The following is a 19,359-nucleotide window of genomic DNA, read 5'->3' on the forward strand; positions in this document are numbered from 1 at the left end:
CAAACCAAAGAGAATGTTTTTTGGGGAAAAAGAAAAAAAGCTAGTCACGAAACAAGCCTGTAAGACTCCATTTTAGCACAGAGCTTCTTCAAGAGCCCTCTATTTCTGTCTCTGAAGAAGCCAGAGCATGATCAGTTGGGCCCAGAAAAAAAAAATGCAAATATTTGCCAGAGGGGACTTTTAACCCCAAATCAATTATAAAACTCACATAGGAGAGAAGGACATTTTTCATTTAATCAAAAGCAATCTGAGCCACAACGTCTCGGGCACTGCCCTCTAAACCTCAAACATGGCTACAGGAGGGAAGCACAATAATCAGATAGGGGAGCATCTCATTGAAAATAGATTAAGGCAACTTTGCAAATAGTCACTTGCCCACAGTAAGCATGCATGTGAGCCGAGTGACGGGGTCGGGTGGGGAGCTATGCCAGGCAATGAGAAAACATTACTCATTCCACAGGTTGTTGCAAGGCAGGACCAAGTTCCACCCTCATCCCGTCCTTCCCAAGTGTCCCAGGAGGCCAGCTGTCCTAGGAAAAGGAAAACACACATCCGTGCCTCTTTCTTCCTCTCCGTTCTTCCTTACCGTTTCTCCATCTGTTTAGCTCCATCTCCAGATGCTGGATAACATTCTTGAGAGTCTTGTTTTTCTCTTTCTCTTTTTCATATTTCTTCTTCCATTCTTCCGCTGTCAGTTCCAGGTTCACGGAGACTGTATTCTTGATGGTCTTAGCCCTGAGGTCAAAAGCATAAGGGAAAAAATTCTGAGGGTAGCTATTAGCATCAACTAAATCATGAATACAATTAAGCCTCAAATGCTTTCACATTAGAAGGCTGGGACTGGGGTAGCAGAAGGGGTCCTGGGACCTATCACCCTCCTAACTGCCCCGAAGGTTCCAAACTCACCATTTCCTTTTCTCCTTTACCTCCTGCCAGCCTAAATCCCACGGACTTTCATTTGAATTGTCTCCCAGGGCCATCACTCCCTGTTCTATGTTCTCAGCCCTGACTTATGGTGATAGTCTTTCTCAAGCATTCAGCAGTCTCCTCTAAGCATCTGGCACACCCCTGCTAGGTCCGTCTTCTTATGTAAGAGTTTCCTTTCTATCCTAACATTTACTAACATTTATGAAACACTGGGGTTTGTCAAGACAATGGAGACAAAGTCTGTGGCCTCGTAGGGCATACAGTTTTCTCACATCAACGATACACAGACTGAAATAGTGCAATCAGATGTTTCTCTTATATTTGGTACCTACAATCAACCTCAAACCTCAGTGTGTTGAACACATGCCAACACGTGTTTCCCGGGACAGGTGGGTCACTTAGCCACTTTTGGCCAGCGAGGTAAAACCAAGGCTCCCCGCTGAGCACAGGCCCCTGTCACAGGCGATTGTCACCATGTAAGAGTGGAGGGCCCCTGTTCTCAGTCCATCCCATTGTTCAGGGAAAGTCAGAGGTTGATAATTTTATTTGTATCTCCTAGTTTAAGACAATTTTGAAAAATAATGTGTGAGGTAAGGGCCACCATCTGTTCATTTCTAGTATGAGACATGCAGTGAATTTCTAGGGCATATGACTGGGGAATGTGACCCCACACTGGATGTCTGGACAGTTACTCAAGGGAAACTTGATGAGAGCAAAGTCAGGACAGCTCTGGCTGATACTATAAACGACACGATTCACCCAGCTTTGTACAGAAATGAACACACAAGCAGATGTGTCCGACTGAAATGTAAATTGACCACAGCAGGATCCCGCTTACTCTTTACTTCTTAAGGCAAAAACTTCATTCAAAAATGTGATATTCTGTTTTATTTGCTATTCACTTTTCCAGTTTAAACTCCCACAAGTTCTTGTACTGTCATACTTGCCAGCATTATCTGATGTGTGATTCAGGTTAATTACTGTTGTCATGAAATGCCATTTTGGACATGATTTCTAATTCAGTGAAAGAAATTCACCAGCCCGCACCAGGGCTACAGATGTCACTCCAAAAATTAATTCCTAAAGCAGACAACTAAATAACCCAACTGTCAAAAGAGGAGTTAAATGATTTCAGTGTAAGACTCCGCTTAAGAATTAGTAAAGTTCTCCCTCGTTCATTGCAGCTTGAGGCTGCTGTCCCCAGAAGTGCTTCAACTCCAATTTTTCACATAGCGGCAATTTCATTACTAGTGTCAGTCTATGCCAGCTTGACACTCTCACCTCACCTTCTAACATCCTCAGTCGGCAGTGTGGATGCTTCTCCGTGCAAACACGGACACTGCATCGTGCATCATCAACTCAGTAAGTCAAAAAGTGAAAAATGACCTATGGCTAAAATGCTTGTGGGCATTTAAGGGTACACTTTGAGGCTACTGGTCTCACTTTTTAAATCATAAAGAGTCTCTTGATGATTTGCAGTGATACCAGAAAGAGTAGGAGAGAGCCTTCCTGCTATACTCAGGCAAGTTTAGCCAGAAGTACACTGTGGTGAGCAGACCCAGCAAGGTTATCACTGGTGTAACTAATCCTCATTCTCAAATTCCTTTAAGCTGTCCAGAAAATTCTTCTTCTTCCACTTTCATACTAATCAAGGTACTGGCAGGAAACAGATGGCTCGTTCTATTGCATAATTTGGGAATTTGCCAAAGGTATGAGAAGGGTGTTGGGAAGTAGCAATGAACAATGTGTACCCCAAACCAGTGGTGGGGAACCATCACCACTGAGGCAGGGAACTCTAAGAAGGTGGTTGGCCACTGGCATCTGTAACAGCCTTTAATCTGAGGACACAACCGACCCAAAGTGACCCTGCAGGGGAAGAGCCAAAAAACCAATACCCTGACCTCACTTTCTTCTCTTCTGATAACCTGCCCATGTTTCTTCCCATTGGCAGAACCCAATGTGAAGTCAGAGGCAAAGACAGCCCATTGCAGTTGTCCAAACAGGTCGCTGTCCCAGGGCCCAGAGCAGGGCACAAATGGTACAGAAATGACCCACAGGAGCATTGGGAAGATATAAATCCCAGCTCTCATTTGGAACTCTTAACAATGGTGGAAAACCCTGTCTCATGCGACTGCCCTAGACTTCATTTCATTCCAAACGGAACAGTGGCATCCCAAATGCCTTTCCATCCACTAAAGCTAGAATTTGAAGAAATCAGCCAACATTGACTGGATAAGATGCCAATCCTTCCCAGAATTGTTCTATAGCTTTTAAATAATCTCAAATAAAATCCCAGGAGGCTTGCATATGTGTTTAGAAATCAACAACCTGATTCTAAGATTTACAAAGAAACGCAAAAAAGCTAAGAATAGCAAAGACAATTTTGAAAAATGAAGTTAAAGAGTAGAATATCAGCACTTATTATACAGCCACAGTAATTAACAGAGACTGAATAGTCCAGAAACTTTAGAAAAGAAACAGAATGGATCATCCAGAAACAGATACTAGCCTACAAGGTCATCTGATTTACAACAAGGTGCCCATACAGCACAAAAGGAAAGGATGGTCCTTTCAGTACATGGTGCTGGAGGAAGGGGGTGTGTGTGTGACCTTTATCCACTCTCCCAATACCATATAAAAAGTCTATTCCAGATAAATCATACACATAAATGTGAAAGGTAAAATAATAAAGCCTCTAGAAGAAAACAGGAGAATATCTTTAAGACCTGTGGTAGGTAAAGATTTCTCAATAGGACATAAAAGTAATTTGACTTAATTAAAATTTAAAAACTCCCCTTCATTAAAAGTCACCATCTGAAGACTTAAAACATAAGCTACAAAGTGGGAGATGATATATGCAATACATATATCTGATAAAAGACTTAACCCAAAATAACCACTATAAATCAATAATAAAAAAGCAGACAACTAGTGTAAAAACTGGGCAAAGATTTGAAAAGGCACTTCACAAAAGAAGTGTCAATAAATATTCTCAAAAAGGACACCTAACATGGTTAGCCATCAGGGAAATGTAAAATAAAATAATAAGATATCTTCTCACGCCTAACAAAATGGCTAGAAATTTTTAACTGATAATACCAAGTGTTGGTGAGAATGTACAGAGACTACAACACTCAGGTGCTACTAGAGGAAGTATAAATTATTCCAGGCATCTTGGAAAAGTCTTTGTTCTATCTGCTAATGCTGAATATCTCATATCTATGAGTTAGCAATTCTACTCCTAGATACATAACCAACAGAAATGAGGACAAATATTTACCTAATGACATGACAAACAATGTCGTAGTAACTTCACTTATAATATAAATGAAAACAGTCTAAATATCCATCAACAGTAGAATGGATACAATATATGCTATATTCATGCAATGAAATACAATATAACTAGGAAAAATGAAACTACTACTATACTTAACAATGTAGTGAATTTCAAAGCTATAATGTTATATAAAAGAAGCCAGACACAAAACAGTAGTGTATGTCATTATTTATACAACGTTCAAAGACAGGCACTAGTAATTGATGTTGACAGAAGTCAGGATGACACCCTTGACAGCTGGGTATTAACCAGAAGGGTATAAGAAAAAGGCTTCTAGGATACTGGGTGATGGTTCTATGTGTACATATATTTGTAAAACTTTACTGAGTTGCATACTTGAATTTATGCATTCTATTGTATGTATGTTACAGTCAACAAAAAAAGTTAAAAATAAAGTGACATAGAAAGAAATCAAGTCAGATATAACGATTTCTAGATCATGGAATAAACTAGAGTCGCTAAGAGGGATACCTGAATCTCTGTGCCTGGAATTATTTCTTTCAAACAGAACAAACATTCTACCTAAGATGTTGAAACCAACCTCACAAAATGGAATAAAGAGTGTCTCAGTCTCTCAGTCCCATGAGAGAACCAGAGTAAAAAGACAATGAACACTTTTACTTTTTACCACGAACTTCAGGAGAATTTACACAAAGAGGAGCCTAATCATTAGCTTCTATCTAATTTGGCCGTTCACAATTCCCTTTCCCCTGTGTGGATGTTTAGCTCATTGCCAGCAGGGTGGGTTGGATAGTGGTCTACTGGTTTTTTGCCTTGTCCACTTTAGAGCACATGCAAGTGTCTTCCAACTTTCACATTCTTTGCTCTTTTATTTTGGTTTTCCATATACTTGCGAGCTATAATCACACTAACCAACATAATATCTGGGCTCTGTTCAAATATAGTGAATCAACATGGATCCTGAGCACTCAAGGACTGTGTTATAGACACAAGTCAGGGACTTGTGAGTACATATACATGTGCATTTACTCTTCCCTGGTTTCTGAAAGAATTTCAAATAGCTTACAAGGAAACATAAAATCAACAGGACAGCGGACAGTGAGAAACGCTCTTAAGGCAGTTTTTACGATTTTGCCTAGCTAAAGCTACATAGCAATAGTGGTACCACCCAGCCCCACAGTTCTGGGAGTTTATCTCCGTGATATAGGAAAACAAGCCAGTAATCTGCAGGAGACTTACTCTAGCGATGAATATACTGCTCATTTATCATCCTTATAGGTCAATCTCACCGTAACAACATTTGGTGAATCCCGATGTGATCTGATCACTCACAAAGGAGCAGAGAAGTATCTTGAGTCTTCATTTCCAAAGACCTTCAAGGTCTTTCCACCAGAGCCCCCAAACTGTATACAGAAATGAAAGCCTATTCCACAAGTTATATCCATAGCAGACACTGAGCAAAATCCTAACCAAAGGCTACTTAGGGGGACACCTTAATTAACCTCAGATATATATCCCAAAAGCAAAACCCATTCAGCACAAATGAGCCAAATCTTGAGGGTGCAGTTATCAGGTATCTGTTTAGCAGTCTTTCTTTGTTTTTGCTTGCTTTGGAGAGTCAAGCACTACTTAAATAATACATAATCCAGACTTGCCCCAGATATAATACTTCCTTTCCCCACAGGAAGGGAACAGGATCCAGTTTTTAAAAGATCTTAATGCTAATGAATGTTAGCCACCTTTGAAGAAAGCAGACCAAGCACAGCAAAGAGCAGAGGCCACAGCACGTCTTCCACCTAGATGCCCAAAGGGAGACAGTCAGATAAGGATTCTTTTAGACATACTCCCCTGAGGAGCGGAAGGAAGACCCTGCCCCCGTGTCCTTGAGCATTCTATTTCCTACCCAGCACCTCCAGGTCCCTCTGTCACTGAATTTGCAGCTTACATGTTCAGAAGCACACATCCAGGCATCTAGGACTGCCGACCATGTCCATCTCTACCCTCTCAGTTAACCCCATGGGTGAAAAAACTCTCTAGGCATTCTCACAGTTTGGCCCTGAATCAAGCCCTTGTTGAAGAGGAGAGTCATAGAGCTACTTGGTTCGCATCACTCTGCCTGATAAATCTCATCCCTACCCAATTCCTCAATAACTGCCTATACTTGTACTTTCTGGCCATAGTGAGTTCTGAATGATACACACGCTACATATCACTGGAATTTCTTCTCATTACTTTGGCCCCTCTGGAAGAGCCAGAAAGATGTTTGTTCTTGGCCTCTTCCTACCTCTTGGTTTCAGCATTTTCCTTCCCTCTCCAGGTGTTTAGGATCGTACTGACATTTGAAAAAGGAGCTCCATACAACCACACACCTTCAATGCGCAGATTATCTCTGTAATGTGTGGGGTGGGAGGAGGTAGCCCAGCATCCTTCCCTGTCAGTAAGGGTTCTCCAGAGAGACAGAACCAATGGCACAGATATAGGTACATAAATGATGAATAGATATCCATCCATATATATATCCATCCATATATATATATATATATATATATATATATATATATATATACACACACACACACACATATATATCCATATATATATGGATATATATCCACATATATATCCATATATATCCATCCATATATATACACATACATATATATCCATATATATATATATATATATATATCTCCATCTCTATATCCATTCATATATATATCACCCATATATATATATCCATACATACATATATCCATATATATATATATGTCCATATATATATATATATATATATATATATATATATAATCTCCATATGGATATAGTATACATATATAGTATATATGTATAAGATATACCTTAGATTTCTGTATTTATTACATGATTGCAGAGACTGGAAAGTCCTGGACAGGCTGGCAGGGTTGAAACTCAGAGAAGGATTGATGGTGCAGTCTTGAGGCAGAATTTCTTCTTTGAGAAACCTCAGTTTTTGCCCTTAAGGTCTCCAACTGCTGAGGCCCACCCATATTATGGATAGTAATGTGCTTTACTTCAAGTCAACTGATGGTAGATGTTAACCACATCTACAAAATACCTTCATAGCAACACCTAGGTTAGTGTTTGGTTAAATAATTGAGGACTACAGCCTAGCCATGCTGACACATAAAATCATCACACCTTCTTTTGTGCTCAGAGTCCTAGTTTCCTCATGAAACACCTAACCTTCTTCTGAAAAAATGACAGATGCAAAGCACCTTTCCATTTCCTGGTGAGGCCATTACCTTGCTCCTGAGTGGGGGATATAGGGAAGGAAAAATTAAAAGCTCCAAATTTTGTGTCTTTTGAAAAGCTCCAGTCTCCCGAGAAACATTGAGGAATTAGTGATTTGGATAAGGATTTGGCATCTGGTTAAACTTCTGTCACCCACAGTATACCTCCCTCCAAAAATCAGCCTTATTGGTGTTCTAGCAACAGACATGCCAACTGGGAGTGATCTGAGTCTTTTTCCATTTTATGTTAACAGTATAGCCAAGGGTCTCCCTTCACCAAAGTGTCCACTCTTACCCTTGCAGATAATTTGTTATCATGCTCTAGTGACATGAATTTAGCATGTACAGCACTCAGGACCAATGCAGCTGTCACGAAACTGGGCAAGAGGTGGCACAATTTGAAAAAAAAAAAAGTACACAGTATAAAAAGAAGAAATTACTTTCCCTAAATTATCAACTCTCCTTCCACATTCAACATACGAATAAAGCCTTTGAATTATTCATGCTACATCAATCAAAAGTCTTAGTGCCAAAGATGTGCTGATTCAGGCTTTCTCCAAACTGATTGGCCTGCCCCTTGGAGGCTTTACTACCCCAAATCAAGGTACGTTAAATAGGCTTCCGAGATAATTGGGTGATTCAAGTTCATACTTCTAAAACTGACAACAATCCTTTTCGAATGGTGCAATGAAAGTTCTTTGGAAGAGTAATTAAAGACTAAAAAATAAAATGCTGGAAGCTAAAAGAAAAAAAATCAATGAAAGTGCTCTAATTTGAGTATCTTTTCTCCCTCAAAAGCCGGAAGTGTTCTGCTTTCCCACAGTCCAGCTTTTTGACTCTGGGCTGCCTGGAAATTCAAGTGTTCCCTCTCAAATAGATTAAAAGCTCTCTGAGAACACAGAAAATGGCTTCTGCTTCTTTTCTAGCACAATGCTGGACACTCAGAGACTAACGGGCACAGGCCTGACCAACTAGAAGAGGCAGCATTCACCACCAAAACCAAGAAACAGAAAATGTGCATTTTTTCCCTTTTAATTCCAGTACCCAATCAAGAATCCTAAAGAGCGCTGACTTGGTAGGCTGCCCTCAGGCATTTGTAGACTCTATCATGTTTCTACTGCTTCAAAGGACATACTATTGTTTTATTCAGGGCATCAATACGATAAAATCGCCTAGCAACAAATATGGAGTTTCTTCATGTCCTTGAAAGAACCACATAGGAATAATGAAGGAACCTTGTACAGCCCCAAGGTTTGACCACCCCTGCAACAGGAGTATAATGAACACTCGTTACACTGAATTTGAGATGTGCCCAGCAGTCTTTTCTGAGTTCAAAGTGCTTAATCTCATTAGCTATCAGATACCATGTCTAATCCGATGTTCAGACTCGTGTCTGCTGTGTAATTGGGTTCAATGCGTATATTTAACAATAAAGCAGGTATTGGCCCATAGAGAACTTAGATGTCCTTGAAGAATCCATTAGCTCAGGGATCGAGGGAGAGGAACAAAAGCTCACACCTTTCTAATTACAGGCTGGGAAACAAACCAGATGTAAATCTAACCAAACTTCGGGACATAACGGTGTCATAGTTCAGCACCTGTCCTAATGTTCTAAGGAATCCTACACAATAAGCATTTGATTCATCCGTTCATTCATTCAATAAGCATTTACTTAATGACACTCTATTGTGTACTAGTTGTGCTGGCTGCTTGTTGGGACAACTGACGCTGACGATAAACCCAGTCCCTGCCCTCATGGAGCCCAGTGTCCATATGACTCTCATAAAAGATGGCAGACCAACCTATTCCAGTTGAAAAGATAACTGACACTTTATTTTTATTTCCTGGAGTCCCAAATTAGCATTAGTATTTCTTTAGTCTTTCATTCCAGAAACTTAATTCTAACTCTACTTCACTCAGTCTAGCCTCTTCTATCCCCAGATGTCCCATATATTCCGTTTCATTCAGGGCAGCCCCATCCATTTTTTTGACTTTCCCAGACTGAACACCTTTGAAGTTGGAGGAAAACAAAAACCTACAATCACTGAACACCTATTACATGCCAGCCACCGTTGTGCTAGGTAAAAACTGAAGCAACTCATTAATCCTCCCAACAATTCTCAGAGGAAGGCGTTATAACATTTCTCCCTACAGACGAAGACAGAGTCTCAGAGAGAAGTAAACAAGAGAGGAATGTATCAGCAGCAGAACTTGGCTTCAAAATGGAGTTAATGACCCAGAAGCCTGTCCTCATCGAGGGTCCTGATCAAGCAGCCTGCATATAAGAGGCCGTGGGTCAAGGGGAGCTTGGGTGGCTCAGTCAGTTAACGTCCAGCTTCAGCTCAGGTCATGATCTTGTGGTTTATGAGTTCGAGCCCCAGCTATCAGCTGATAGCTCAGAGCCTGGAGCGTGCTTCAGATTCTGCGTCTCCCTCTCTCTCTGGCCCTTCCCCACTTGTGCTCTGTCTCTGTCTCTCTCAAAAATAAATAAACATTAAAAAATTTTTTAAAAAGAGGCTGTGTGTCAAACACTACAGTCCCCATCCTATGTCATCCAGTCATTTAGTGGCTATGTGGACTCAGGCACAGCACCTAACAGCTTTGAGTCTAAGCCTCAACGTCATCCTTTGTACACAGGTGAGGTCAGGCCCACCTGATAGATCTGCCACACAGATTTGACATTCCTGGCACATGCCGAGCCCTAAAAAAACTGCCAGCAATAATGACGATGCTGACAATTGCCTCATGAAAATCAGAAGAAAGGATAATCGTTTGGACTTATACCAAGACTCTTCCTATAGACAGCTGCAAATGCCCACTCACAACAGCAACCCTGAGACAGATACCTGTGCTCTAGGACAACGTTGGCTTGCAATGATTCAGATTATTTTTTGCTTTGCAAGTGAGAAACTTTTATTAAAGAGATATTTCCTCCATAAAAGCATTTGGTGCTGGTTTGCTCAAACATGTCTTCAGACAAAAATGTTAAAGCTTAAGATGAAGAGACCAGGAGAGACAGGACAGGCAGGATGATCACCGTGGTAGTCTGTTTCCCACACACTTATACTGGTTTATAAGTATCCCGTGACCCTTGAGAAAAGTAGGCGCTATCCTACTGCAATCCACTGACCTAAGCATTTGAATAATCAAGGGAGTAATATGAGAAGTAAAGGACCCAAATCCAGTTTAAAAGACAGATTAGTTCTACAACACTTTGATGTAATTATTATTTATTTAGATATCCCACAGGTGCCATGACTATGTAATTCTATGTTCTGTTGTGGGATCAGGAAATGACTGGGGTTTAATGCAGTTTAAACAAGTCGTAACAATTTCCCGTGCAGAATGCCCACCCCCATCTGTCCTTTCTCCAGGCATCTTAATCTATGTCTCAGGCATAACCATACATCACGCTCCCGGGAGGAAGGTAAGGGGAGAGCTCTGTGCATCCATTCAAGTAAGGCAGCTAAAGCTCAAAGAGAACTAGTGACTTGTCTGAAGATTGCAAAGCTGTTCAGGATGGAAGGGCACAAGGGCACAAGAAACCACATGTTGAACTGATGCTGAGGGACCACGGCTGAAGGAGGTGGGCCCTGGGCTGTGGGGAGGGCTGTGCAGGAAGGGCAGGAGGGCACGCCCTAACTCACACGTGGGAATGTTGTCTCGGGATTAGCATGCTGCCCTGCTGCCCAACTGTTAGTTCTCAGAGATCCAGGGATTCTATTTGGACATTTTTGAAGGCAGGAAGATAGCAGCCACCTTCCTACTCCCAGGGTTAGTATGAGGATTTCTTTAGTCCCTTTTTATATTGATGCAACTACTCTACAGTCATCCAAGTTTCTGGTTCTATTAACTCCGCGGTGGATCCCAAATACTGGAGTTAAAGGTAGTTATCAGTCTGGAGCTGTACACACTTAAAATCCTGTGAACCTGTGAGACTTAATTCCATACAGAACAAAAGCAGCACCCCACTGAATTACGAGCAATCGCATCTATAACAAGTCTGAGCATTTTCTTAAGTATCATAGCCCTGACTGGCTATATTTCTGCCCAGTTTTTTAACACATAGCTATTCTTTGGTCTCAATGAATGACGCCTCAAGTTTACAGGCTTTACCTGCTAGGTGCCATTTAGTAATAGGCTGCTCGCCCCCTCACACTACTTCCTCGCCGACACTAGCCCCTCACCACTCATTCCCGACACCTAAGACCCAGCTCAGAGCCTGGGAATGAGAGACCACACCCACCTTTGCCCAAACATCAGTGTTGACTTGGTCTCAGCCTCATTGAAGACAGAAGGAGAGCAGCAAATAACGATGGTGGTTCTACAGTTCCCACCCAGAGAGTCCTGAAGAATTCGAGTCATCTTGCTGTCCCGATATGGTACGTGTGTTTTCTATTCAGGAAAAGAAAACGTATTGGCTATCATAGCCATTGTCCATTCAGAGAAAAAACATAAGCAAGCTGGTGTTGGAGACACCGGGCTTAGGAATATGTGTGAAATAAGAATTTGTTGCCCGGTCTTTGGATTCGGCCAAAGTTTAGAGTGCCCATTCTGAGACCTGGTAATAGGAAATTAGCAGCACCATTCATACATTTTAATGGACTAGATCTCCCAGCAGGCAGGGTGTGTACAGCCAGGATTCCCTCTGTCTTTTTTCCAAAGAAAAATAAACGAATCTCTGGGGTATGCGGCAAAGAGAATACACAGACCCAAAAAGCGGCTTCTCATAATTTCATTTCATAGATGGGGACAGGATCACTTACTGTCCCTTCTGCCAAGGCAGAGATCACGTTTCCAAGAGCAGACAAAGATTTATTGATATTTTTAGCTTCGTCGAGAACAGCTCCCTCGGCACCAGTCTTGCTGACCTACCAGAGAGAAGAGAAAGCAGTGAGCTGCACAGGACAGCAAAAGCACAGAGTAGAAAATTCCAATTCGCAGGAGGGCACAGGGCTGGGGGTTGAGGGAGGTGGATGTGAATCCTCCTGGAGTGCAAGAAAAAATAAAAGTGAGTAAGAATCACGTTGATCAAACCTTCCCTTGTGCCTGAGGCTAGGGATTTGTTCTCTCTCATCATTTTCCTCTCAATTAGGTTTTAGGAGAATGGCTGACGCGCCTCAAGGGGTGGAGCTGGATGCATCCCAGGGGGACATCCATCCAGGGGAACCAGGCTCCCTGTGCTGTCACAGAGCCAAGGCCCTGCAAGCCTGAGCCACAGCCTCCACGCCAAAGGGAGCCCAGGGCAACTCCTGAAGCGAAAGCACCCTGGCCATGAGGAATGGACATATTGGGGAAGTGTAAATTATGAGCTCCAACTTCATGCAAGGGATAAGAGGTGGCAAGAGTTGTCCAGACTCTGTTCCCTCCCTTGCTTACTCCTATAGCAAGGAAAAAGGGAACAATCATCCAAAAGGAAAGCTACCTAGGGGCATCAAAGTCAAGAAAATGTCTATTGCGTTGTGGAATTGTCTTTTCCCCTCTGCAGCCAGAGGGACCACTCGCAGCTCCTCCCCTGCTGTGTTATTACTGACAATCTCATCCTGACTGCATCTGCTCTAGGTAGAGAGCAGTGTAGAAGATGCTAGGGAAACAGGGAACACAACGTGATCCGTGGCTCTGCTGACTGGACAAACCATGTGGGATGGGCAGCTGCTCTCTGAAGAAAGGAAAGCAGGGAAACGATTTTACACGGCGCAAAGACTGATTTCAATCACGAGTAAAGGAGAAACTCCTAATGATAGGAATGAGTGCACGTCTAGGGGGAGGTGTTTTCAAATACAATAGACGTTCATCTCTGAGAACTGTGTGTGTAGATACCACTGCTGACACAGAAATAATGCAGCTGATGGGTCACAAGTAATAACAGCCCATTCACACCGTGTTGTTTAAGGTGCTTTCATATGTGAGCACCTTCACTCCATGAAATGCGCAAGGCAGGTGCAATTGCCTTCCTGTTACAGACAAGGAAGATTTGCACTCCAGAGATGTCAAACTGCCAGCCCAAGGGAAGAACGCATTTAGGGGAGTTGGGGCTTACAGCCCAGAGTTCATGCTAGTAGATCACACTGACACATTCATGTGGACACTTCTAGGGCAAAGGAAAACCGATGTGAGCAAAAGGAAAAATGTGCAGGACCATGACTTTAAAATGTCCCACCAGTATCCGACACTGCAGGGGACAGGCCTCCACACTGAACTGCCATTAGGCTTTTCCAGCTGCAGTTAGGCCCCGGACACTCACCTCTGTGCTCTGAAGGGAAAGAGGGAAGAGCAAAGGGGCCAATGGGCTCTCTCTCCAGACCAGCAAAGCGTGGTCTGGTTGCTAACGGTTAGTCTAGAACTGAGTGATGCTGCTCTGTATTCCCATTCTGGTGCGTGTCTGTTTAATTAAAGTTACAAGCCCATACCAGTAAAATTTTGGGTTCCCAACCAGAAAGTTTTCCAGGAACATCCAGATGACATTCCACTCACAGCTTTACACATGCACACAGGAGAACATTTCATGTAGCCATTACTTACATGGACATTAGTGGCCATAGCTTGGCAGATAGCAGCTCACTGGTGGGGTGCAGTAATTGGGAATCAACTAGGCAGTTCAGGAGATGGACCAAGCTTTAGGGCTGGCCCTGATGGGGACAGTCAGCATGAGATCATCAGTGATGGAGTGCGCATGGTATTGTGCACAGGGACTGGCTCTGTGATGTCACCCAAGGGGAGCAGCGTCCCAGCCAGGGTGTAGCAGCAGGAGCCTCTGGTAATGCCATGGAAGTGAGGCTGGGCGAGGCAGGCGGGAGGCCGGGCAGGGGCAGGTAGGAGGCTCTATGGAGCCTATCTGGTCTAGAGCATGGCCTCAGCCAGTGCCTCGGAGAGCATGGGACAGAGGCCAAAAGAAAGCCTTGATAAAACCAGAGGTGCAGGGCTTTGGGCCACAACCCTGGCTCCAGGAAGTGACTGGAGCCTGAAGGAAGTGAGGCTGCCCAGGTGAGGCCCCATCAGACCACACCTATTGCAGAGAGAAGCAGGGAATGCAGGAAGAGCCCCGGGTTCCAGATCTTCTATCAGCAAACAAACCTACAAAGGCAGGACTGCCACAGTCCAACGGCAAACCAGTTTCCGGCCTGTTTGAGTCTGGCACAACATGGGGATCTTCCCTTTCCTCAGAAGGTCATGTCCCTTCCTCATTTGCAAGGCTGCCTTTGCCAGGCTAAGTGCACACTGACACTTGCCTACCGTCCTCACTGGGGCCTATTCAGCACACACCCGAACTGGCACTCACAGCACTTCCTGTGACGTGAATGGGGGACTTCAGGACCAGAAATGAGAGGGCAGGAAAATGAAGGTTAGACTTCATACCATCTTGGCACAACAGAAACTTTAAAAGCTCTTTGAAACCCGGGGACAGAAAAGATATAAGAAGTGTACCACTGCACACTGAAGCAGATAACAGGGAAAATTATAGATAATACAAATAAGGAACCAATTACCTTTTCGCTCCCGGCCAAATCAACTAGATACAGCTTCCCACTGAGCTTTTTTTCGGTCTCTACATTCTCTTGTTTAATATTGATCAGGAAGATACTGTGACTTCTCGAGCTGTGTTCATTCATATCTGAAAAGGAAAATAGTTTACTGCTCTGCAAAGAACAGGAAGTTTAGGTAGCAAGTTGCTCATCTAAAAAGCACAACAAATCATGCTTAATAGCTCCATTTTTTAAAGTAAGTCCAGCCAATTCTCTAAAAAAAAAAAATTAAGTTTATTTACTTATTTTGAGAGAGAGAGAAGGAGGCAGGGAGGGGCAATGAGAGAGAGAATCCCAAGCAGGCTCTGCGCTGTCCGCACAGAGCCCGACATAGGGCTTGAACTCACAAATCATGAGATCATGACCTGAGCCAAAATCAAGAGTCAGACGCTTAACTGACTGAGCCACCCAGGTGCCCAAGTACAGTCAATTTTTAAACATATCTAAAACCAGTTTCTTTAAAAAAAAAAAAAAAACACCAAGAACAATGCTTGTTTTAGAAATGAAAGATTTAAAATAACTTCACACAGCTAAGAAATTAAGAATCCTAGTCAGTGATCCAAGATAACAGATTCTCTAGCTTTGTCTGAAGCACCCCCTCCCATGTTCCAACATCTTGCTCCAGCCTGAGCCTTGGCAGCAAAGAGCTCACACCTCCCTCTCCCCTCACCTTAAGTCCCTCACCCTTTATCATTGTGGTTAGTGTTGGAAGTATTCTATCTTTGTCATGTGTGTAAGCTTTGCTTATCAGTACTATCACAAGCTTTCTTAAGGAGGGATTATGATCTTAAGGTTTAAGACTTCTTTTTTTAGTACAGTTCTATAACCCATGCTCGGTGCATAGCATTTCTATATACTAACAATAAACAATCTGAAAAGAAAACAATTCTATTTAAAGTATCAGATTAAATATGCTTCATTAGTGCCAAACACTAGAAATAGAAATGTTTTTGGACCCTGGATAGGAGGAGTCTCCTATCCGATATGTAGAGAACAAGAAGAATGTGGACAATGATTGGTTCCAACTAGAGTCCAACAAGGAAGGGACTCGGTGTTTTGGAAAATGCTGGTACACCCGTGACCTCCATGAGTCTGACATCCAGTCTGACATTCCTATCACATATGCCACTGCCACTCCAGAAATTATAGTCCTTGAATTTGATGGAAAAACAGCAGAGATGCTGTTTCCCCAAGACCAGGGCTTGGGGAAACCAAAAGGTAATATCTATCTCTTCCCTTCTCCAGGAAGAATAGGAGGTGCTGATAGTCCTTTTGGTTTCTGGAGATAACGCATGAATAAAAGCTGCTTCCTCTGGCAGCAACAAAACAAAACAAAACAAAACTTTCTAGAATATATGGGAAAAAACTAAAGATTCCACCAAAAAATAAGTCAAAACTGATAAATGAATTTGGCAAAGTTGCAAGATACAAAAATAATATGCAAAAATCAGTCACATTTCTATATATTAACAATAAACAATCTGAAAAGAAAATCATTCTATTTAAAGTATCAACAAAAAGAGTAAGGTACTTAGGAGTAAACTTAACCAAGGAAGTAAAAGACTGTATACTAAACACTACACAATGAGGGGCAGCTGCATGGCTCAGTCGGTAGAATATGCAACTCTTGGTCATGGGGTTATAAGTGTGAGCCCGGTGTTGGGTGTAGACAGTACTTAAAGAAATAAAACCTTTTTTTAAAAATTAAAAACAAAACTACAAAATGTAAGAAGACACAAATAAATAGGTTGGAAGGCTTCACATAGTGAAGATGTCAATACTACCAAAACCAGTCTAAAGATTTAATATAATCTGTATCAAGATCCTCGTTGTGTTTTTTACAGAAATAGAACAGTCCATCCTAAAATTCATATGGAATTTCAAGGAACCCCAAATAGCCAAAACAATCTTGAAAAAGAACAAAACTGGAGTTCTCACACTTACTGATTTCAAACTTACTACAAAGCTACAGTAATCAAACAGTGTGGTACTGGTACAAAGGCAAACCTATAGACAGATGAAAGACAGCCCAGAAATAAACCCTCACATAAAATGGTCAGAAGAATTTTCAACAAGAGTGTCGAGATCACATGCAAAAAAATGAAGTTGGACTCTTACCTAGTCCATATATTAACATAAAAAGGATCAAAAACCTACATGTAAAAGCTAAAATTATAAACCCTTAGAAGAAAACATAAGGGAAATATTTCATAACACTGAGTTTACCAATGATTTCTTGGCAATAACACCAAAACCTTAAGCAACAACAAGAAAAATAGATAAATTGCACTTTATCAAAATTAAACTTTTATTCATGAAAGGAAGTATTGACAGAATGAAAAGGCAACCCACAGAATGAGAGACAAGATTTGCAAATCACATATCTGATAAAGAATTTAGATCAAGAATAAGATAAGAGCTCCTATAAATCAACAATAAGAAAACAACCTAATTATAAAATGAGCAAAGGACCTAAACAGACATTTCCTCAAAGACAATGTACAAATGGCCAATAAACACATGAAAAATGCCAACCATCACTAAACATTAGTGAAATGCAAATCAAACCACAGTGACCTCACACATCACACCTATTAGCATGGTTACTGAAAACAAAAATAGCAGCGCCTGGATGACTCAGTCAGTTAAGTGTCCAACTCTTGATCTCAGTTCAGGTCATGATCCCAGAGTTGTAGAATCCAGCCCCGCATTGGGCTCCATGCTGATGGTAGAGACTGCTTAAGATTCTCTCTCTCTCTCTCTCTCTCTCTCTCTCTCTCTCTCTCTCCCTCCCTCCCTCTGCCCCTCTCCTCATCTCACTCTAAAATAAATACATACATACAAACATAAATACATCAATAACCTTTAAAAGAAACAAAAATAGAAAGTAAGAAGTAATGGCAAGGATGTGGAGAAATTAAAACTTGCGTGCTCTTGTTGGTAGGAATGTAAAATGGTGCAGCTGCATGGAAAATAGTATGGCAGTTCCTTAAAAACTTCAAAGTACAATTAACATATGATCCAGCAATTCCAGTTCTGGGTATATGCCCAGAAGAACTGAAAGCAGACACTTGAGCAGATATTTATACAGCCATGTTCATAGCAGTATTATTCACAACAGCCAGAAGGTGGAAGCAACACAGGGTCTACACGTCTAACTATGGATGAATGAATAAACAAAATGCAGTATACATGTACAACAGAATATTAGCATTTCAAAAAGAAAGGAAATTCTGACATACGCTACCTATTGGATGGACCTTGCAGACGTTATGCTACGTGAAACAAGTCACAGGAGGACCTATGTTACTTCACTTATGTGAGGCAGCTAGAGCGGTCGAATCCATTGAGACACAAAGTAGTGTAGTGGTTTCCAGGAGTTGGGAAGAGGAAGTGTGGGGAGTTATTGTTCGATGGGCATGGGGTTTAACTTTGGGATGATTAAATTCTGGAAATGGATAGTGGTGATAGTTGTACAACATTGTGAATGGACGTAAGGCTACTGAATTGTACCCATAAAAACGGTTAAAATGGTAAGTTTAATGTTATGCATATCTTACCAAAATCATTTAAAAACCAGCTTACCAGAATGATAAGAAAACTAGTAATGTTCTAGACCAACAGTTCGGGACCAAGGGGCCAAGATGGGTTGTCAAGTATGTCCTGAATAACTCATGACTAACAACAGCTGAAGAAATCAAGTAAATAATTTATCTATAAATGAGAGATACTATTATGATAAGAATATCAGGCTTACATTCTTTCAAGTATATGTGTAAGCAGAAGAGAAATAAGTAGAATTTAACCTACACTGTATACATGTCTAGGCTCACCTATGAAATCTGCCACATATGTAATTATCGTCTGATAGTCGGGTAAAGAACAGATTGAGAATTACAGTTCTGGGTGACAGAATCATAGAGCCTTGGATGGAAGAGACTTAAAGAGTCTTGACCAGTCACCAACCAATGCCTTAATCTCTTGTATACGTCACAGGGAACTCCTTGCCCCTCTAGGCAGCAGGCTTAACTTGGGGCAGCTATCAGGATCAGAGAGTTCTTGTGGTTGGTCAAAACCTGCCCCCCTGTAGCTTCCACAACCCTGGGTGGTCCACCATTTGGATCATACAAAGCACACTGAGTTTCTTAATGACAGCAACTTGAACATGTTGAGAAATATTACATCGTCCATATGTCCTCCTCAGAGTTTTTTCTTTCTTCCGAGCTAGGAATCCCTAGTTCTCTCAGCTCCTCTTCATCTGAACTCACTCTGGTTTGTCCACATCCCTCTGAATAAGACAGACAGCCACCATCTTTTCATGGAGCCTCTGCTGCTCTAA

The 19,359-nt window shown here is 41.8% G+C and overlaps 1 protein-coding gene across 1 annotated transcript in view; it reads right to left on the reverse strand.

Annotated features, from left to right (window-relative positions):
* Nucleotides 1-19,359, reverse strand: part of KIF5C (kinesin family member 5C) — a 164,382-nt gene that overhangs the window by 71,338 nt on the left and 73,685 nt on the right. The window contains exons 8-11 of the mRNA XM_019455717.2: nt 14,985-15,109; nt 12,264-12,368; nt 11,744-11,892; nt 587-735 (exon numbers count right to left, since the gene is read on the reverse strand). Coding sequence (XP_019311262.1) covers nt 587-735; nt 11,744-11,892; nt 12,264-12,368; nt 14,985-15,109 — 528 coding nt within the window. The remainder of the gene's footprint in view (nt 1-586; nt 736-11,743; nt 11,893-12,263; nt 12,369-14,984; nt 15,110-19,359) is intronic.

This window comes from Panthera pardus, unplaced genomic scaffold (genome assembly GCF_024362965.1).
Source record: "Panthera pardus isolate Hobbes unplaced genomic scaffold, ASM2436296v1 HiC_scaffold_10, whole genome shotgun sequence".
NCBI lineage: Eukaryota > Metazoa > Chordata > Mammalia > Carnivora > Felidae > Panthera > Panthera pardus.